General features: G+C 43.5%; 2 protein-coding genes across 3 annotated transcripts in view; one reads left to right on the plus strand and one right to left on the minus strand.

Moving 5' to 3' along the window:
- The window catches only part of LOC147663281 (zinc finger and BTB domain-containing protein 49-like), a 107,639-nt gene extending 90,539 nt beyond the window's left edge, over window positions 1-17,100 (minus strand). Inside the window, exon 1 of the mRNA XM_086950560.1 lies at window positions 17,050-17,100. The gene's annotated coding sequence lies outside the window, so the exon portion shown is untranslated. The remainder of the gene's footprint in view (window positions 1-17,049) is intronic.
- Window positions 17,098-21,177, plus strand: part of LOC147663282 (cell growth-regulating nucleolar protein-like) — a 97,722-nt gene continuing 93,642 nt past the window's right edge. For both annotated transcript variants that reach the window (XM_086950561.1, XM_086950562.1), the window contains exons 1-2: window positions 17,098-17,198; window positions 20,444-20,637. In XM_086950561.1, the coding sequence (XP_086806687.1) occupies window positions 20,516-20,637 (122 nt within the window). In that variant the 5' untranslated portion in view covers window positions 17,098-17,198; window positions 20,444-20,515. The remainder of the gene's footprint in view (window positions 17,199-20,443; window positions 20,638-21,177) is intronic.

The raw sequence follows: 21,177 nt of genomic DNA on the forward strand, positions 1-21,177 counted from the left end.
TTTATTGCAGTATTGTACCTCTACTTGTACTTTGTACGCTTTTGTAACCTGCACACGTCACTTTATCCTCCTGTAATGCACCGTTTGCTACCACTTGTTCACTCATGAGTGTCACTATTGCCTCATGTAATGTAAGTTTTAAAATGTGTTCACTTGTATTGTTCTATTATATCAGTTCTGTTCCTTTTGTAAAGCGCTCTGACACCTTTGGGTAAAGTCAGCACTATATTAAATAAAAAAAACAAAAAGAAAAAAAAGAATACAATGGGCAGCTTGCTGCTTGAATGGGGAGGGGTGGGAGAGGTGCGCACACATTTTGGGAGTGCACATTGGGCACGAGCCGCAGACCAAAGTAGTGGCAGCGCCTGCAGGCTTCACCGTGCTCAGGTCAGTGTGTGTTGCGCAGGTCGTGCGGCCCAAGGAGGGGGCTGCCGGGGCAAGGACACATGGCGTGCCGCGGTTTGCAGAGGACTCGGAGGTGGGAGCCGCAGAGGTACTGCTACTGTGGTCGGGGGTGTTGTGGGGGATGTTGGGGTGTACTGTAGTTGCAGGGGAGGAGCGCTTTCCTGCGCGGGCAACAGGGGCTGCCGTGTCGTGGAGACGAATTTAAGGGGCTCTGATGTTGGGATGCGGTGGTGAGGGGCTCATCCTCAGCGCGGGAGTGGTGGAGAGTGCCACCTTTGCCTATGTAACGTTTGTTCTTGTGTTTGAGTATCCTCCATTTATTGCAGTATGATACCTCTACTTGTACTCTGTACGCTTTTGTAACCTGCACACATGTCAGCTTTCCCTCCTTGTAGTTTGTTCACTCACGATTGTGACTTTTGCCTCATGTAATTTAACTATTGCTTTTGTAATTTGTTTACTTGTAATGTTCTCTTATATCAGTCTTGTTCCTTTTGTGCAGCCCTCTGACACCTTCGGGTAAAGTCTTCGCTATATAAAAATGCATAAAGGAAGTAATAAATAAAATTACATGGGGCGCGGTCATGTGGGACGGGACGGTGGTGGGTGCGGAGATGGGCAGTGGCGCTGTCGGGCACCGGAGGTGAATGTAGAGTGAAGCTTCTGCCACATGGCGCCGCCCGCTCACGAAACAGAGGGTTGTTGTCTCCGGAGTGGTCTGATGGCTGTGGTTGTGCATGTGTCTCCGGAGTGATCTGGTGGTTGTGGTTATTCATGTGTCTCTGGAGAGGTCTGGTCTGCTGAGTGCGGATACGTCTTCCGGGGCGCGTTCACACTGTTGACTCGACCCTGATTGGCTCGCGCCAGTTGTGCACGCTTTGTGGCAGGCGCTTCTCACATGCGCGTCCACAAAGCAGAATCAGCAAGAATCTGCGCGTGCCCCGGTCTGTCTCCCTTGAGAGGCATCTTGATGACAATAGGTCTCGAGAGCGAGACCTAAAAATTTCAAACTCTATACGACTGTACAACATGCGACTATGACACTTTACTCGACGCTATGCCACTCCACTCTACAATCCACTATTCCATTTTATACCACTTTATTCCACTATATTCTATGACACACAACACCACTCCACACCACTCCAAGACACTCCACTCTATGCCCCTCCACGACATGCCACCACACTGTACGCCCTTCTACGCAATGACACTCCATTCTACTCTTTGCCACTTCATCTATGACACACCACTCCACTGAAAGCCCCTCCACTCTGAAACACGGCACCTCACTATAAAACACGCAATTCTATAACACACCATTCCACTCTACATCCCTCCACTCGAAGAAACTCTACGACACGCCACTCAATGTCATGCCACTTCACTCTATTGTACGATACGCTACTTCACTCTACGCCACCCAACTCTACAACTTTCTACTCACTTTATACCCCTCAACTCCACACCATGCTTGGACACGCCACTCCCCAAAACGTCGCTCCACAGCACTCTATGCCCCTCCAATCGAAGACACTCCTCTCCACTCTATGACACACCAATCCATGCCCCCCCACTCTAAGATACTCCACGACACCGCTCCACAACATTTTACTCCACTCTATGCTCGCTACACTCTACGTCACACCATTACAGTCTATGACACTCTAATCCACTCCACATCACTTTACTCTACAACATTCTACTCCACTCTATGCCCCTCTATGACACTCTTATCCACTGTACGCCACTCTACGACACTCTACTCGATACCCTATATGCCACTTCACTTTACTCTATGATACACTATTCCACTCTACGTCACTTTACTCCACTCTATTCTCCTCCACTTTAAAACACTCCACAGCATGCCACTTTATGACCCACACTATGATACACCACTCCAGTCTACAACACTCCAGTCTACAACTAGTTCAAGTTTTTATTTATGTTTTGGAACTCGTGAGAGGTCCACATAAAATTTACAACTACATAACAATCCATTATTACACAATAAAAATAGCAGACATATTAATACAGATCCAAAAAACATTTAAAAAAGTTAAAAATTCTTGAACAAAATATTTCATTGGGGGGCTTAAGAATAGCTTCAGAAAAGGCACTAGCAGATAAAATACCAAGTCTTAGGCAAATTGGTCTCACCCACTTACGTCAAGAGTTTAACAAAGCCGGACATATAAATAAGACATGAGTGAGATCTTGGATCGAGTTGTTACACAAAGTGCACTTGTTAGAGGAACCATTCCACTTGGATGAAAGGTTATTCAGTGGTAACATATCTTGCCTTATTAAAAACCAAAAACCACGAATGCCGTGGGGAAGATTCCAAGTATCGTAGAGTTGCATAGTTTTAAAATCATAAGAATCAATCATCACCTTTCTTTGTCCTTATCTGGTCCCTATCCAACGAGAAGCTTAACTTCCACGTTGCTAATTTTAAGGAGGCTTTTAACTGATATAGGGATAATAAAAAAAGAGTAGATTCCTCCAATTGCAATAAAGAAACCGCCTTTCTGAAGTTTTTTGCAATTGGAGAAAACTCCTTTAAAGGACCCAATAATTCCTTTTGAATAAGGTGTCTTAATGTGGCTGGTTCACATTTAGCTAGGTAAAAAAATCCATCTTACTATCCCAGCCAAGCCCTGAACCCAACTACTTCTCATGCCATACTCAAGCCTAAGAGAGGCCGCTGAGCAGGCTGAATTAACAGAAGTTAGTTGTCGCAGGAGTCTGCCTTCAATAATGTGGAGAAAACCCCAGCAGCTCACTTCAATAAGTTCAGTGCCGTAGAGTAAAGAAGCTGGGATTTTTGCGCGGAAAGCTTCTAGCAAAGAGGAAAAATGTTGTTTTCCTGTGGCTTTATAGAGTGCATTTAAGCCCTTACCCTGCATCAGAGCCTTGCGCATGTTATTCTCAATATGGGCCTTGTTACTCATATAACCACATATTTTTTTCCCTAAAAACATGTAGGATTTCACAATTTCTAACTTTTGGCCGCCTATTGACCATGCGAAATTCCCATGAAAGTGTCTTTTCTTTCTGGTCAAACACACAACCTTACTTTTGGAGATGCTTATCTGTAAAAAATGCAACTCTGCGAAGACATGTAATGCATGCAGACGATTGTTCAAACCTTTTGGTGTCAGATCTAACAACAATATGTCGTCAGCATACATTAAACATGTAATAGCTTTATCTCCCAATACAGGGGCGATACCACTACTCAGAGACAAAACTTGAGAGAGATCATAAACGTAAAGAGAGAATAATAAAGGAGCCAACAAACATCCTTGTTTAAGACCATTGGCAGAGGGGATGGTGTGTGACTGGCCTCTTTCCCCTCCCATCATTATTCTGCACCAGGTATCCGTATGGAAGTCCTTTATTAAGTCTAACAGTAAAGGTGGCATGCCTAAAGATGATAGTTTCCTCGACAGCAAGGGGCGGTCAACTTTATCGAAAGCTGTGGAGAAATCTATGAAGGCCGCATATACTTTTCCACCTCGGACCGTGATGTATTTATCCATTATCACTTGTAAAGCTGTTAGATTATCCATAGTGCCATGGCCTTGGTGGAAACCCGTTTGCTCAAATGGAAGAATGTTACTCCGATCCACCCATTCAGTTAACAATTTCAACAGGCATTTAGCAAAAACTTTGCCGATGGCATCCAGGAGGGCAATCTGGCGGTAATTTTGAGGAGAAAGCCGATCACCCTTCTTGAAAAGGGGACCAGAATACTCCCTTTCCAAGAGGGAAGGACCGCCCTGCTTAAAAAGCAGTGGGCAAATACAGGAAAGAGTATTTTACTCCATTTTAAGCTACTCTGCTCTAAGGCAGAAATAGGCAGCTCGTCTGGACCCATAGCCCCTGACGAACGCATTTCCCTTATTGCCTGTTCAATGAACTTTTCAGCTGGAGATTCCTCTAGGGCCATATGAACCACCTTAAAACTTCCCACGGGAAAAGATTTGCCATTACTTGAATAAAGATTTTTTATATGGTCAACCCAGATTCGTTCCTCAATAGGGATGGGGGTGGGACTCGTCCTTGCACCACAACCCCTACCTATTAAAGACCAGAACGCTCTTGCTTGGCCGTAAAAGGTTGCCTCCCTCAGTTGTATCCACAGTTGGTCCTCCCTATCTTTACGTAATCTGACCTTCAACCTTTTCCTTCTTCTTTTTAATAGAGCTATACATCGAGATCTTTCGTGTAGAGTATTCAAATATTGGTCCCTTATCAATTTATTTATTTCTTTATTTAACAAACGAATGGAGCTGGGAGGAGGGTTTGGGAGCCTATTTCTTTTAGGTTGTCTGGCTAAAGAGGTCACTTCCACCAATAGGTCAGAAAAACTTTAAATTTCGACACCATCCCAATTAACCAAATCAGATATTGCAACGTCAAGAATGCTCTCCAGCCCACTAAAGGCCTTTATATCCCAATAACATCCCCCCGATAAACCACCGAAGCTGATCAAGTCCCTGTTTAGCGACCAACGGTCAGACATAGGAGGTAAAATGTTTAAAGAAATGGCCAAAGTAGCATGGTCGCTGAGACACGTTTTAGAGATCACAAGATCATTCAATAGAATAAAAGCAGAATTATCCACTATTACGTAGTCCAATTTTGATTCTCCCTGGTATGATTCATGTGTGAAATTTGCCGGAGAATCAGAAGGAAGTCTACCATTCACCACAATCCCATCCAACTCAAATACCTCTTCCAGAAGCATTTTCTCTCTTTTATTTGTTTTAATGTTCCCAGGCAGAACAGCTTGGGGAATGTGCAGAGATTCTTCCCTATATTTATTCCTAAATAAAGACAAACTTGAGTTAGAAATCTTGCAATTAAAATCTCCAACCAAGATTATGTAAGCGGACAGAGTTTTCTCTCGCACTTTCTTGGCATAGGAGAAAACCTTCTTCAAAATCGGATTAAAATATTCATCGGGAGGAATATACACATTAATCAAGACGATTGGAGTGGGAATTTCCACATTGTCAAGACAAAATAATGTTACTGCCTGAAACAAGTTACAGGGATCCAAAAAATGCGAAAAATTCCATTTTATCCAGTTTGATAGAAAACAGGCAATACCCCCTCTTGCATGGCCTCTGGAAGAAGAGGAGGCTTTACCCTCCAAAACAATGTAATCACTACCCACAACAAGATTTTCAGTGCGCCAAGTCTCTTGGAGACAGATCACACTGGCCTCAGAAGAAAGGAGGAACTCGATTTTTTCAGAGTTATTCTTTAAGCCTGCTGCATTCCAAGACAAAATTTTTAGATTGCTGCTAAAGATCAGGTTGCATTTCCTGACTAATTGTGGGTTTCCTCGCAAGAACACCCGGCAGCCAATTCCAACGGGAGCTCTCATCATCATTCTTACTACGTATCGAAGAAGGAGGTGGATTAATTTCAGATATGCAGCGAATATTTTTAGATAAGAACATTTTTAGGTCATTGTAAACGTCAAAACGTTCTTTCCTACCCAGAGCTGTAGGGAAAAGAGGATCGGGAGAACATACTCCCTTTGAGGATTTGGTTAATCTATCCTTCAAAACATTCCCCCAAAAAGGCGTAACATCAATCCCCCTACTCTGAAAGCTCTCAGAACACTGAAGAATCAAATTTACAATGAGCTTAGAATGGAACTTAGCCCTCGTTAGAAATCTGCCATCTGTTTTAAAGATAAAAATCAGATCTATATCCGAAGATTGGATTAATTCCAATTTTCCGGACTCCTGGAAACATTTAAGAAGAGCGGCTCTATTCAAAATACAATCTGCCTCAAACAGGGGAGAGAAATCAAGGATAAATGTATTTATATTTTCCTCTTTCCTGAGATCAGTAGTTCTGCTTGTATCCTCTACACCTACCGTGAAGCCAGAAAATGACCTAGCCAATGGGTTAAGAACTGACAGACCCGTATCCAAAGGATTATTAATAGTCACCCCCAAATGACCCGCCCTAAGTGGCTCCCCCTTAACAACATGAAATCCACCCTTTGCAACATTTGAGACGATAGGGACAGGATTAGAGACCAATAGAGGAGAGGCTGGAATTTTTTTGTTAGGAATAGTTATTAGTTCTAAAGGAGGAGGTTGGGAGAAATCTTGAAATACTTTTGTATCCCCTAACATATTTTTAGAACCATTTGGGAGCCCCTCAGAAGCATCTTCTTTAAAGGAAATTTCCTGCTGGGCTTCAAAGAAGATTTTCCTCTGCCTATTTTTTTCAATCCTGCGAATTAACTTCCTTTTATTTCTTCCCTTCTTATTTAATTTCCCAATTTTTCCTTTTTTCCCCACTAGCAGCCGCTTCCAAAACCACCCTGTCTTCCTTGCCTTTCTGTTGGTTAAAAATCGCAAAAAACACTCCTTTTCCTGCCTCACACTTAAGGCGGCCGGAGCTACAACTATAGAACTATCGTGCTCCACCACACAATTAGAGGCAAGTATATGTATAGGAGAGACCAACTTTTCACCTGCTACAGACACTTGGGGGACATTGGAGGTAACAGGTACACACTCTGATAATATGTTACTCGACCCATCTCCCTCCGTGGAGCTAACACCAAAGTTTGAGGGTGGAACCTTCTCCTGACGATTATTTAATAGTACTTTTAGGATTTGCGTTACCGTTTCCAAAACACAATCCGAACCCCCTACAATAAAGATAATATAGAAGAGAGCAGGCATTCCAGTGAAATCAGAGACTCGGAGACAGGTTTATCAGATCTAACAGGGTTAGAGACATCTAGACCTGTTATGTTAAGAACAGGACTCATTGATGTACTATTAGCGTGAGATTTATTGGAAGGTGTACTGCTATACAGTTGGAGGCCAGATGGAGCAAATGTTGCCGGAGTCTTTGCAAGATTAGAAATCCTGCTAGACTCATCGGCGACATAGCGTTTATAAAGCTCCAAGTCCATTTCGAAGGATACAGATTTATTACTATCCTCTTCTCTCTGGACTAATAAACTGGAGGAAGGTTTTTGGAGGGACACACTAGGGAAATGTTGAGAAAGATGTTCGATAGAATTGGGAGGGGGGGTTATGAACTAAGGCCTTCGCACTTTTACTTTTAAGATTATTCTCATGGGTGTAATAAAGATTTGAGGGCAGAGAAGCAGTCTCTGCTGCTTCATTTATATGGGTTTTGACCTCTTCTTTTTTGTTTGTCGCCGATAATCTCTCAGAAGCGCAAAAGTCCTTTACAGGGAGTGGATCTATCACATCCTTACTAATTTCGGCCTTATCATTCAAATTGGGTTTTGCCATAGCAGCTTTATTCGAACCCCATTCCCAGAGACTGAACAGCTGGCAGTTTCCCTTTAAGTGTGTTGTAAGACCATCCTTATTTCTAAGTGGATAAGATTTAGTTTTAGAACATGCTCTACCCAGCAGAATTCTCCCGGACCTTAACTTTTTAGCGGTCATCCTTATACGTGAACCTGGAGACTCCAAAATACAGTACAACCTTATTAAAACTCTCAACAACTCATATACAATGTGTCAGACCACACAATTAATGAAAAGGAAAATATAAGTTAGGGGGTAAGCCCAGCTTCAGCCTTCTTCAGCCTCTAAGGGCCTCAGAGGGTCCGCCCTTTGTCCGGGCTTCGTCTGGGTATCGTCCCGCACGCGTCCCGCTTCGCGGAAAGCACTGACTGCTTATGTAGCCCTCAGCAAATGAGGGGGCGTGGCCGCTGCAGGAAACGGCTACAGCTGATTCCAAAGCCTCGCAGTCCCGCAGCGGTGAAGCAGCAGGCAATATCACTCTGGAAGAGCGAGTGCGACGCTTGAAACGTCATTCCTTAGCCCCAGCAACAGCAAAGCCTGCAGGATTCCCAGTCCTCCGTGAATAGCAGCAACAAGGTTCAGCCTTACATCCGCTCAGATCTTGAATACTGGCCAGGGGTGGCCTACAATCGTAGATTGGGTGCAATCCCCCGGCTATCTTTTTTGCTGTACGGTACAGTGCAATGCGGTGATGATACAAGTGGGCAGTATGAGGCAGTATTTAGGCAGTACTAAATAGTACTGGACAGTGCTAGGTGGGTGAGGCTGGGTCGTGATTCCCTCTTACCACTTTGCCTTTCCCCCGCCTCGTCTAGTCCACACTTCACTCTTGCCACCGCTCGCCTCTCTGCCACCAGCCACCGGCAGCTAGGGGGCGTATCCAAAGCTGCTGCTGCACTGCCGCTACAGCCGCTACCACTGGGGGCCGAGGGGGCCAGAGGAATCACTTTCAGCCCCCAGCTCCCAGCTCTTAACCCTGGCACTGGCACTGCTCTGGCTTCTGATGCCGGTGCTGGCACAGGCACAGGCACAGCTCAGCACCGCGACGCCGCACGGCTCCACACGGCTCCCAACTCCGGGCTGATTCAGCTGGGTTTTGACTGGGTTTGACTGCGTCCCACCCACGTGGAATGCGGGGCGGCTTTAAATTGAAGTTTATAGCAGCTTTATCTTCGGGATACTTCAGGTTACTTTTCTGCAGTATTGCTCGGCGACGCGGACCGGCTCCGATGCTCAAAGTCTCCAGGAGCCTTCCGCGACTCGACTCGCCTCAGCGCGTTCAGCTCTCACTCGCTTGCTCACTCTCTGACACTCTGGCGACCTCTAGTGGGACCCACTGCCCTAAGCCGTTAAAAACTTTCCATCCTTAGAGCAACTTCAAAACCACCAGTCTACAACACTCAACTCTAAAACTAAAACGTACTGCTCCACTCTATGACCAACCACTCTACGCCACTCCACTCCTCTCTATGACACTCTACAATATGCCACGCCACTCCATGATACTTTACTACACTCTATGCCACTCCACTCTACCACCACTCCACTGTACGACACGCTACTCCACTCTACTCTTACACTCTACTCTACAACATGCCTCGACACGACAAATTACTCTATGCGACTTCACTGTATGTCCCTCCACTCTAAGATAGTCTAAGGCCCGCCACTGTATGACACACAAAGACACACCACTCCACTTTATGGCATGCCATTCCATGACACTCTATTGTAGGACACGCTACTCCCCTCTACGACATGCCACTCTATGCACATCCATTGTAAGACACTCTACAACACGCCACTCCACTCTCCTTTATTACATGCCAACCACTCTACTGTATGACACACCACTCTACCTATTCCACTGACACACAATTCCACTGTACTCTATTACACCCTACTCCATTGTACGCGAAGCCACTCCACTCAACGAAAGACACTTCATTCTACTCAATAACACTCCATGACACTCTCCCACTCTACGACACTGTACTCCACTCTATGCCACTCCACAACTCTCCACTCAACTCTATACAATTAGATATCACAGTAATAGTTTATTATGAACTTACCATCTATTATAAAGCGACCATAAAGCACATATTTAACTTACCTCACACTTACTATTTATCTCAAGAATAATTACAATTGTATAATTCTAACACTTGAAAAACTATGGTTAATATTGGTATAAGCTCTTTATTTATTGAGCTATTTGGTTAGTTCGAAAAATAACTTTTTTTTCTTCTTTTTTAAATATTTTTTCCGGAAGTTTGTATTTTTTTCAAAGGTCAACAAGACCAACCAAGATCCAATGTCTTAACAGGAAACAGGCGAACAATACAGGAAAAAAACAAAGGCTTTTGGGGAGAACTCTGTTGAGCCATGACAAGCTACTGATGGATGGTCATATTCCTCTCTCCCGCAACAATGACAGTATGCAAGAAGAGACTGTATGTTGCTGTACTGCCATATTCCTCTACAAGTTGACGGTTCTGCCACAAAATATGGTTTGGCCCAATGGCATGCACAGCGTTCTCATAAATTATGTCATTTCACATGGCATGCTATAATTTGACATACTATAAATGATTCAACATGAAAGGGTATAAGCAGCGCATGGGAAAGTCGCAAGTTATAGTTAATGTGGTGTGCCTAGCAAGTTGAGAACACTGTGTACTGAGGTGTGAGAGTTACAGTAACTTTAGAGTGAGACGAAAATATATATTCAAATTACAAATATGCCTTTTGAATTTTTAAGTTTTGCAAAGTTTAAGTTGATTTTTTATAGAAATAATATTATATATATGTGCCACCTAAGTATTTGAAGTGATACATTCTGTTCAATTGAAAACAGAATATTGGCTCAAAGAATTACTTGTTCACTTATGACAACTGGCTGGTATGAATGTCTAAAGTTTGACTTCCAGTACGCCTTCCATTCATTTGAGGTGACTAAAGTGAGCTTTGGTTACAGTGGATATTAGTAACAATTGTGATTTTCAATGCTTGGAAAAGGCAACTGTAGAATTACGGTACAAAATAAAATAACTTTCAACTTTAACAATGTTAATTATTGTGAATCAGTTACTCTATATCACATATCTATTCCACTTCAGTTAAAATTAATTATGTTAACACAAAACTAATATGTATGTACAGTTGATCGCCATTGATATTGCTTCAAAATAACAACGTCTAGCCTACGATACAAACAATGCTCTATAGAAATTGAATTGATAGGCTTAGAGAGTATAGTTTCGACTAATAATTTTGGAGTGGGTCATTAGGAAGTTGAAATCAAATGAAAGAGAACAGATGATTACTAGGGAACACTGAGTATTCAAACACATAGAATTACTGGAGGAGACGAGCCTCTGTGCCAGCTACAAAAATAATCTGAATGAATAAGAATCAACTCTTTGTGATTACCTAAATAAAAGGAGGCGTTAGACTTGGAAATTATCGCTAAAAGGATTTAAAGGCACACAATGATATAAAAGAAGATGAGCACTGACTGGGTACAAATTCTGTGTAAAATGTACAAAGAGTCCAAAGACTTAACAAGTATTGGAAATGCAATAGGTCTCGCATTAGAAAAGTTGTAGTTATTGGTCTTGTAAATGACAAATATTTTATTTATTTGTTGGTTTTTAAAATAGTTAAATTGATAGCTTTGTCATTTACAACGCCAATAGTTATAACTTTCGCGAATGTGACACCTATAGCATTTGGAATGTAACATGTTTTGTATTTACGTGACTTAGATGGCAGCTCTGGTCGTTAGGCCACATCTCTAGAGAGCAGGAGAGTGCAGCAGAGCAATGCAATAGGTCTCGCATTAGGAAAGTTTGAGCTATTGGTATTGTAAAGGAATCATTTTTTATTTATGTGCTTGTTTTGAAAATAGCGAAATTAATAGCTTTAAAAATTTACAATGCCAATAGTTTTATCTTTCGAAAATGTGACTCCTATTGTGACACAATATGTGTTGTAGCACTGAGTGGTGTGAGGGTGAGGGGTGTGAGGGTGAGGGGGTGTGAGGGTGAGGGGGTGTGAGGGTGAGGGGGTGTGAGGGTGAGGGGGTGTGAGGGTGAGGGGGTGTGAGGGTGAGGGGGGGTGAGGGTGAGGGGGGTGAGGGTGAGGGGGGTGAGGGTGAGGGGGGGTGAGGGTGAGTGAGGGGGGGTGAGGGTGAGGGTGTGTGAGGGTGAGGGTGTGTGAGGGTGTGTGAGGGTGAGGGTGTGTGAGGGTGAGCGTGAGAGGGTGACTGAGTGTGTGAGGGTGAGGGGATGAGGGTAAGGGTGTGTGAGGGTGAGGGAGGGTGAGGGGGTGGGTGAGGGTGTGTGAGGGTGTGAGGCTGGGTGAGAGGGTTGTGAGGGGGTGTGGGTGTGTGAGGATGAGGGGTGAGGATGAGTGAGGGTGGTTGAGGGTGGGTGAGGGTGAGGGGGATGAGGGTAGGGAGGTGTGAGGGTGAGGAGGTGTGAGGGTGTGAGGGTGATGGGGTGAGGGCGTGAGGGTGAGTGAGGGTGAGATTGTGTGAGGGTGAGATGGTGTGAGGGTGAGGGGCTGTAGAAGCAAAAAAGGCTAGCCACCGAGCACGCCCACTGGTCACGTGCTCTGCTCCACATAGAGAGGCGCGAGAGAAAATCTCAACAGCAGACAAACCCTAGGGTCACGGAGGGCGCACACGCGACCCCTGCGACCGTGAGGGGCCAAGCAGCCAGCCACGCAGAGAAAGGGAAAGTCGCGGACAGAGAGCACAACAAAAGCACCTGCGACAATACCGACCATCCACGAATCACAGGAGGAACTGAACAGGCAGCCAAGACGAGTGGGGAGAGCCGTACACATGCAGGCTATGGATAATTCAACACTGACAGGACCCCTGGCACCTGGCGCGTACTAATGGCGTACACCCACGACCCCCAGGAATGAGACCCGAGAGCAGGAGTACGCGAGGATAATCAACTCCCAGGAGTACAGAACACATGGGAGCAGGAAGGAGTACAGCCCTGACCGTCAGACCACGAGAGAGGAGAGGCGCGTCTGAGGTGAGCGGATAACCCGACTGACTCCCTGCCAGTACTCCTTCATTAACCCAAGGCGGCCGCTGAAAGGGAGTACACTACGCGGGTGAAAACTACTGGACATAGACCGGGAAGTGTTTGTGATCGGCGGCCTAAAACCACCACTAACAGGCATTAGAGGGAAAAAAACAATACCCACCAGGAGCAAAGAGGAAACATTTTAGTTGAAAGGTCTAACTTTTTCTAATACCTCATTTCTTTATATAAAAAAACATTCACAGCCAAAAAGTGAAAGCAGAGACCACACCAATGGCTGTGCACTGACCGCTGAGCATTTAAGAGGCAAAACACAGTTGTTGCAACCGAACCTCCGCACCCTCTTCCTCAAATGAGCGTGCTGTGCTTCCTGTCAAAAATGACAACTGCAAAGACATCAGTGACAGCCAAAGCATAATAACCACAAGAAATACACTGCCTACTGGTGACAGTGGTGCACGTTTTTCTCTGCCGTCAATCAAGCCAACATGTTTAGTCTTAGAGAACGGATTTCCACCAAAATCGGGCTATTGAGGCCCAAAGGTGCACAAGAATTGGACTGTAGGGGGTGTGCCCAAGGGGGTTTGCCCAAAATGTAGCGCATAAGAGAGGGAAAGTAATGTGCCCAAGTGAAATTCGAAAAAAGCCAATTTGGCTACTCGGACTGGCCAGCCACCTCTTAGGCGTGACACTCAATTCAATTTTATTTATTATGTTTTGGCTCTCAAAAGAGGGCCACATAAAATTTACAAGATAAAAGCAAAAGACAAGTACATATCAAAATTATGACATATAAGAAGCATATTTAAGTACAAAAGTAACATACAATGACAGATCTGCAACAGGTCGCAATGTCAAACATCTCCTGTGACACTCATTAAACGAGTGAAGACTCACATTTTTTTTTTAAGATAAAAGTTGCAGGAAATGCGTTTTGATAAACGCGCCAGTTTTACGCCTATTTTTGAATTATTGATCCTGAGGTCCAATGCCCTCTTGTAAATACTGTTTTCTCTTCGAAATAGTATTATCACCTTAATCTAAAATTCATATGCTTTTATTCACCATTAAAAAGGTTTTATTTAAATGTCGTTTCTTACGTGTAATTCTGTCCTCCCTTCACCGAGAAGCGTACACGTAAAGCGCCCTGACACCCTAGGGATTATGAAGTGCCACATCAAAAACTATAAATAGAATATAAATAAGATGGCTGTTCTCGTTGCTGCTATCAAAGTCAGAATCCTGGCAACGCTTCAGAAATGCACACTGGTGACATGCATCAACAAATCTGCAGCTCCACCGACACGAGAAAGATTACACGTGTGTTAATGATAGATTAATTGTATATAGGTTTCGAGGTGCTTTCCATTGGTTTTGCGTGCACACTATTCCTCATGACCCCGCCTCCCTCTGCTTTTCAGCGGAGTGTACCATTTGCCGTGGTGTTGGGGTTTGTTTACATTCAAATCGTGCCGGCTGTTCTGGCGCCTAAGAACGCCAAAGTTTGTGTTTTTTAAACGGTTCGAGTCGTACACACACATTTCTTGCAATTTGTCAACACCGGAGTGGCCAACGTGGGGGCTTCAATGAAGCACACCCATGGCACCTACTGGCAAAATGTAGGCCACAGGGAAAATGCAACGGGTGGGTGGGGTTAAAAGATAGACACGACAGTGGTCGGGTGTGTGGCCATTCCACAAACGAAATAATGTATTTTTATGATAAAACTGCTCCGCAGTTCCCTGCGACATTAAAAAAATGAAAGCAAAAAAAAAAATTGGCAAGAACACCAACGAGCGAGTAACCTGATCTGTTTTGATCATTGCATGCAGGCTCGTAGACAGAGTTTACAATCAAACCATAACAACATGAATGTATATCTTAGTTAATAACATTTCACTGTAATTGGTACATAGCCACACACGTAAAGTCAATTACAAATTATATATCCTTACGAATGTCAAAATAAAACTAGGACCTCCAATCAATTCGGTGGCACGGTGAAAGAACCGTTCCTCAACATTATGAATCATAAAAGAAGAAATGCCACGGATTCGAAAAATGTACTAACAATAAGCAAGGGTTAGCATCCTGTTGATCGACGTATGTCACAAGGCATCAAAACAACACTGCTGAGAAACTCCCGGGGTCGGAAAAAAACATAAAACAATAAACCAGAGCTCTTTATTTCAGAACCCCTGCATGCAAATAAAATGGAGGGGTAGAGGGGTGTGTACGGGGACATGTGTGTGGGAAAGGGAGGAGTATCAAAATGATTTAAAGTCACTGCCTAACATTCAAGTGAAAAATTGCCCCTCTCCAAATATGTTTCTCAGGCTTCCACCCCCCTTCCGCTCTGTGCTACAAAGTTGTCTGGCATTTCTTACCTTGCTTGGAAAGCACAAGCGGGGAGAGCGGCGATGAGGGTGTGAAGCAGCAGGGGCCTTTGAAGTGAAGCTAAGCTTCACTTCAAAGGTGTGGGAGGAGTGCTGCTAAGGCAGAGCGCACGCTGGGGGAAGCTTGTGGGGCGGAGCGGGAAGAGCTGCTGGGGAACAGATGGCTGGCGATTTGATGCTGTGCACGCGCATTTTAGGTCAATGCGCTTGCGCATTGACCTAAAAGCGCACGGGCACAGCACCAAATCGCCAGTTGGGTAAAGTCTGTTTAAGTGCATATAGTCTCGCTCTGCTCAATGCGCATGCGCATTGAGAGGCGAGACCTAAAAACAGTCATTTCTGTAAGGCTATTCTCTGAGACCCTAAGCTTGGCACGCCTGGGATCGTGAATGCATGCTTTTAAAGTCTAAAGACTTTAAAAACAAGAATTAGCATAGCCAATAGGTCTAGCTTTTGGGACCTTATAAGTATTTAGTTATGCAGCACAATATCCTTAGTGCAACAACATCAACTGTTGCATGGCTAAACACTTATAAGGTCCCAAAAGCGAGACCTATTGGCTATGCCAATGCTTGTTCAGGGCTTGCCACTGCATACAACTCACTCAAGCACTCTGTAAATGTTTGTTTTGCTGACCAATGTATGTCTGTGCTTGTCAGTTGGGTAGCAGGTTTATGCAGTAAAGAAAATACGTCTGGGGAATTGCATAACGTTTTTGTTGCCAGCTGTTTTTGCCTATTAATTACAATGCTGTTTCTCCATTGGGTTTTTGGAAAATGAGAATAAAATGTCTTCCCCCATGACTATGCCAAACCACTACTGATGACCTCACCGGTCATTTTGGACTGCCTTATCCAAGGCTGGAAAATTAACTATGTCAGTATATTCGTTCAGTGGTTTGCATTGGCCATTTATTGCTTTAGCATCCACACAACTCATACTCAACATCTGAGCAGCTGCAGTGCCTGCCTGCCCTCTGTGCAGGCACTTAGTCTGTCTCAAGTTAGTGCCCTTCTATTTCAGGTGCTTTTTCAGCAGTTTTAGGACCTTCGACCTATGACTTATGACCCATGATTTATGATGATCAGGCAGACTGATTAAGAATTAGCTGGCAGTCCTGGGCAGGATTTTAGTTAAAGAGAATCGCAGTACTGTTTGACCGAACTGGTACATTGGGTAGTGTCTACTGTCTAGCATGTTATCTGCTCGACAACTTAAATGAAACTTGTGGTATTAAAAAGGGTGCATGTATGTTGGGCTCCATCTCCATTTCTCTGCCACATGTACGCCCCCTACAGTTCCAATACGACCTACATGCGTTGTAAAACTAGCATACATTTTAAAACATGAGCACGTATCCCCCGTCCCAATACCGCATACATCCAAAGTGACAGCATCATACATGCCAATACACCCGATTCAGGCGGGAGACTACCGATTTTCCAAACCAAAAAGGGCTTTATTTGAGCTGTCTCCCGCCTGAAATTGCATTCTCTACAATAGAAGTCAATGGGGAATTTTCATTCTCCCGATTTTTTATTATAAATCTCCCCACGTCCCTGTCCTAAAATGTTGGCATGTATGCAGCATGAGCAATCACATAATATTGCACAGAAGCGTAGAGCTTATAATATAATAAATGATAAGAAGCACATTTATAAAGCGCAATGGTTACACTATGACCAGTGTGTCCCCGCGCTGGGGTAACGTAGCCCAAGATTCTACTACCCTCCTCCGTATCAGAACCATTTTCTTGATACACACTGACAACATATGAAAGAGTGTACACTGACACGTGCGCGAGCATTAGCTGCGTTTCTTTTTATTCCGAAAACACCCTAATCTCACCTCCACTCCGGATCTGCTGCTGCAGCACACAGTTCGACTTCGGTCCCTTTTCTGTTTACTTCCGGTGCTTCCAGAGGTCACTTCCTCTTTCTGCGGACGAAGCTTTTGAAACTCTTTGCCCTGGATGCAGCGCGAGAGGAGACATGCGGGTGAGTCCTAATATCTCTCGAAAGAGAGAAATGGCAGATCGGGGCTCATCTTGCTGCGCATAAGAACCCACGCAACGTGCAGCTGCCACCAGTCTCCTTGCGGGATACGCGTTTCAGGCGTATGTTGGCCAGATGGCACAGTTTCCCGTATCTGAACTTTGCTTTTTAAAGATCATTCACTATTCCTAAATCCTCGGCGCGTTAATCTAATTTGTTCAATTAAAATAAACGTAGATTACGTCTCACAGGTTGCAGTAATATGTAAGCATGGTCCAGGTATGTTAATCTGTTCCCTGGAGGCAAGGGGTTATCCGGGCACCAAACCACCACTTATCCCTATCCAGTTAGCTGTCCGCTTGCTTCCCATCTACGTCTTGTAGTTACCGACACGTATACAATGTTATGGAACAGATCACGAACTCGGCACGCTGTCTACGTTGTGTTTGGTGCAGTGCCACTGCTGTTGTATCAATGTATCAAAAGTGTGTGAAGATTATGTTTGTGATGCGCGATGAAACTGTTCGACCGTTGAAGTGTCTGGCTTATCTAGTAGTAAATCTGTGATTAATTATGGGTTTGCTGCGTATGATTTATCTGTAGTTGTAATCAATATAGCGAATGTAACCACCAATCTCAATGATTATATTCAACTTGATGTTATTTTCTTTGAAGCGCAAATAACTCCATATTTTCCACATTATAGTGGAAAGCTTGTGTCATAAAGAGTCGCCTTTAGCATGCTTTCGTAAGGTTAAGTTAATGTCTTCTAGAAGCTATTGTTAACTTAGAACTAAACAGTTAAACAGACGTAAGGTGGTTTGAATCATTAATTATATTCATTCTTTCGCTGATTACATTACTGATGATCTTTGGTAATACCCACCTAGCAATAAAACTGTAGACACAATAAAGGTTCTATGTTTTAGGCTACCAGTAAAAGGGCCGTTAAAAAGAACAGTAAGACTAAAGTTGTTCTATAACTCATAAGAACTTAATTGTGTAATGATGCTGTCCTGTCGCCTGTTCAACGGCTACCGGTCTTTCTAAAAAATCCATGTTGTTGAAGAACTGCTGGTTTTTATTCTTAGTTGATTTATAATAACCCCCCGTTTTGTTCCATGCAACAACAAGTTGAGCTGTTGCTAACTCTGTAGGAATTATTTTCATTCAACTTCTCAGATGATAAAATAATTGACATAATATGCCTTTCTAAAACCTCGATTTTTCCAGGCCTTGGTGACGTTCTGTATATTAGAGATTCTCTTCTTATGGGGCATGAGTATTTTCTGTGTCATTTACTGCCCTATTAGTTCCCATCTCTTGTCCTGGCTGTTTGATGATCCCAATATATCAGAATGGATCTTGGAAAATGTCATAGAATTATTGCTAATAGCTTTACAAGACCAGTCCGTGAAGATGTTGGCGCAACTTCTCTTTCTCGATCTATAAGACAAAGTTGATAGTGTACATATAAGCCCTCCTTCTACAATATGTTCTTAGAATCATAGTGTCATTCACAATGCCTTTGCATTAAATAAGATCATGGATCGATGTGTATGCTTAAAGCGCCACAAACTATGTGAATCATTTATTGATCTTTCTAGCCCTCTGGAGCATGTAGATCATTTAAGCTGTGTAATTGTGGCATACTTTATGGAATTTCAAAAATATTAATAGAATTACATTCACAAACATGGGTCTGGGTACTTGATAGTTCAACCAATGGATACGTTTGAGAAATTAACAGAGTAACTGGCCTTAAGCAGAAATGTATTCTAGCACCTCTGTTTCTTTTTTTATACATGACTGGTTTTGGGAAAACGTTGTTTAGGCCTTATAAAAGAACTTCTAGATGTCTTATCTCCAATGTCAAGTAATAAGTGTCGTCCCTTTACGGGCTTATCTGTGCCCATGTTATGCCCTTGCAATTTACCAAATGTACTTCAGTTTTGCCTGGCAAAGAACTGTTGCTTAATTGTTTTAGAATGTTGCTAATTAAATAACGTGGCATTTTCCTGTACGACTTTCACTGGGAATGGTTGATATTTCATATTCTGGAAAGAAAATAGTGCTGTGCATAGAAAAATGGCATCTGAAACTAAATACTAGACTGAGAATAACTTATTACCTAGTGTAAAATTTTATTGTTTGGGCTAGGGAAAGAAGGGCTTAGCAGTATGTCCTCATTAAGGGCCCTATTAGGATGGTGGGCGGATCACCCCCGGCGGTAGCCACCTCTTACCCTACTGGGGCAATCCACCTGCCATCCATACCTGAAAGACCCCAGCCATATTGGTATGGCTGGGGATCCGCGGCAGACAGTAAAACCGCCCGCCGCTTTTCCGCCGGTCGACTTGTCGACCGGGCAGAAAAGGGGCACGATATGGTGGTGGTGTCTGCAAGACACCGCCATCCATATTATGATGGAGGCGGAGAGCAGCCTTTCCATGGCGTCGTTGCCGCCATGGAAAGGCATGCAGTTTTGCCGCCATGGAAAGGCATGCAGTTTTTGCTGTTGGGGCCCGTTGTGGGCCCCCAGGTTGGTGGGGGGTGCACATGGGGGGAACCTATGGTACCCTCTGCATTTGCATGCACAAGGTGGCAGGCACCACTCAGTGCCTGTCTCATTGTGCATGCAAATGCACAACATGCATTTTTTACATTGCGGCGGGTGCTGCTTACAGCACCGCCTACCGCAATGTAAAATATGCGGGATGCGCCGGCCAGTGTGGCGGGCGCATCCTACATGGGCGGTCGGTCCCGTGCTACGATGCGGTAACAGGTCCCTATGAGTTGATGAGATACTTTTTGAAAAGCTAATGATGCTCGCCTATTGTGAGTTGGGATATTCCAGATATTTATGCCAAATGAAGAAGGTTTACTCTCTGATCTAATCCTTTTTTCCACTGCTGATTTAGAGCCTGACTTTGCCTAGACCCCTTGTATTTGCTGTCTTAGGTGGTTAGGTATTCAGCCACTGTGATGGTTCTTGCTTCGATGTAGGTCCCATGAGTCCGCATTGGATTCCCTTGAGCTTTTTGCTTTACCATTGCTTATTCTTCTATCATTTGTTATATTCATGTGACATTTATTTAAAATAAAACGTAGCGCTCATGAATAACATTGAATGGTCACACTTTTGGCCCTGTGCATCGTTTCTGTTTTTTTAATCTTTCAAACAGCGATTTTACTATTAACATTCTATGACAAAATAAGTAAGCAATAACATTACCTTTCTCTTGCAGGAATAATGCCAAAGGATTGCAGACCCGCTGCTGTTTTTCAAAAGAGTCTTCTACTTTGAGTACATTTCCAAAATGGTATTTTTCACTTGCAATGCCTGCGGGGAATCCTTGAAGAAAGTGCAAGTGGAAAAACACTTACATGTGTGCCGTAGCAGTTCATGCCTTTCTTGTATTGATTGTGGCAAAGACTTTTGGTAAGTGCTTACAGTGTTCTTATTTGGTTTAAAATGAATGTGGGTAGAGTCCCAGTCAACTTGATCTAGACCAACAGGATCCAAAGCTCAGTGCCATTTTTTCTGTCTAAAAAATTACTTATAGGTGAAGTAAGCTGTTTATGGCATTTCTGCTCTCGTTCAACATGGGTCCCTCCTTGAGAGACATAGCTCCAAGTATGATTATAATTCAACTTTTTCTCTGCAACAGAAAAGGATGTAAAGATAGATCAGACCTATGCTGACCTGGAGAAGGAAAACATCTCCAGCCAAAAAAATACGTCAAACATCTGTTAAAATCCTAAGTTCTGTGACACCCGGAGACCCAGCAATATACTATTAAAATATTCGATGCTACAAGCACTTTTCTACTGTTTTACTAGATTTTGCTGCATTTTAATTTATTGTGATTGTTTAAGGGCTCCAAATTGCTTTCATTTACGACTGTCGTGTCATTTTCAAACTGCTACTTTAAATGTGATTGTTTAAGATAATTTAAATATGAAGGTAATGCGTATTCAA

Source organism: Lissotriton vulgaris, unplaced genomic scaffold (genome assembly GCF_964263255.1).
Source record: "Lissotriton vulgaris unplaced genomic scaffold, aLisVul1.2 SCAFFOLD_586, whole genome shotgun sequence".
NCBI classification, from domain to species: domain Eukaryota; kingdom Metazoa; phylum Chordata; class Amphibia; order Caudata; family Salamandridae; genus Lissotriton; species Lissotriton vulgaris.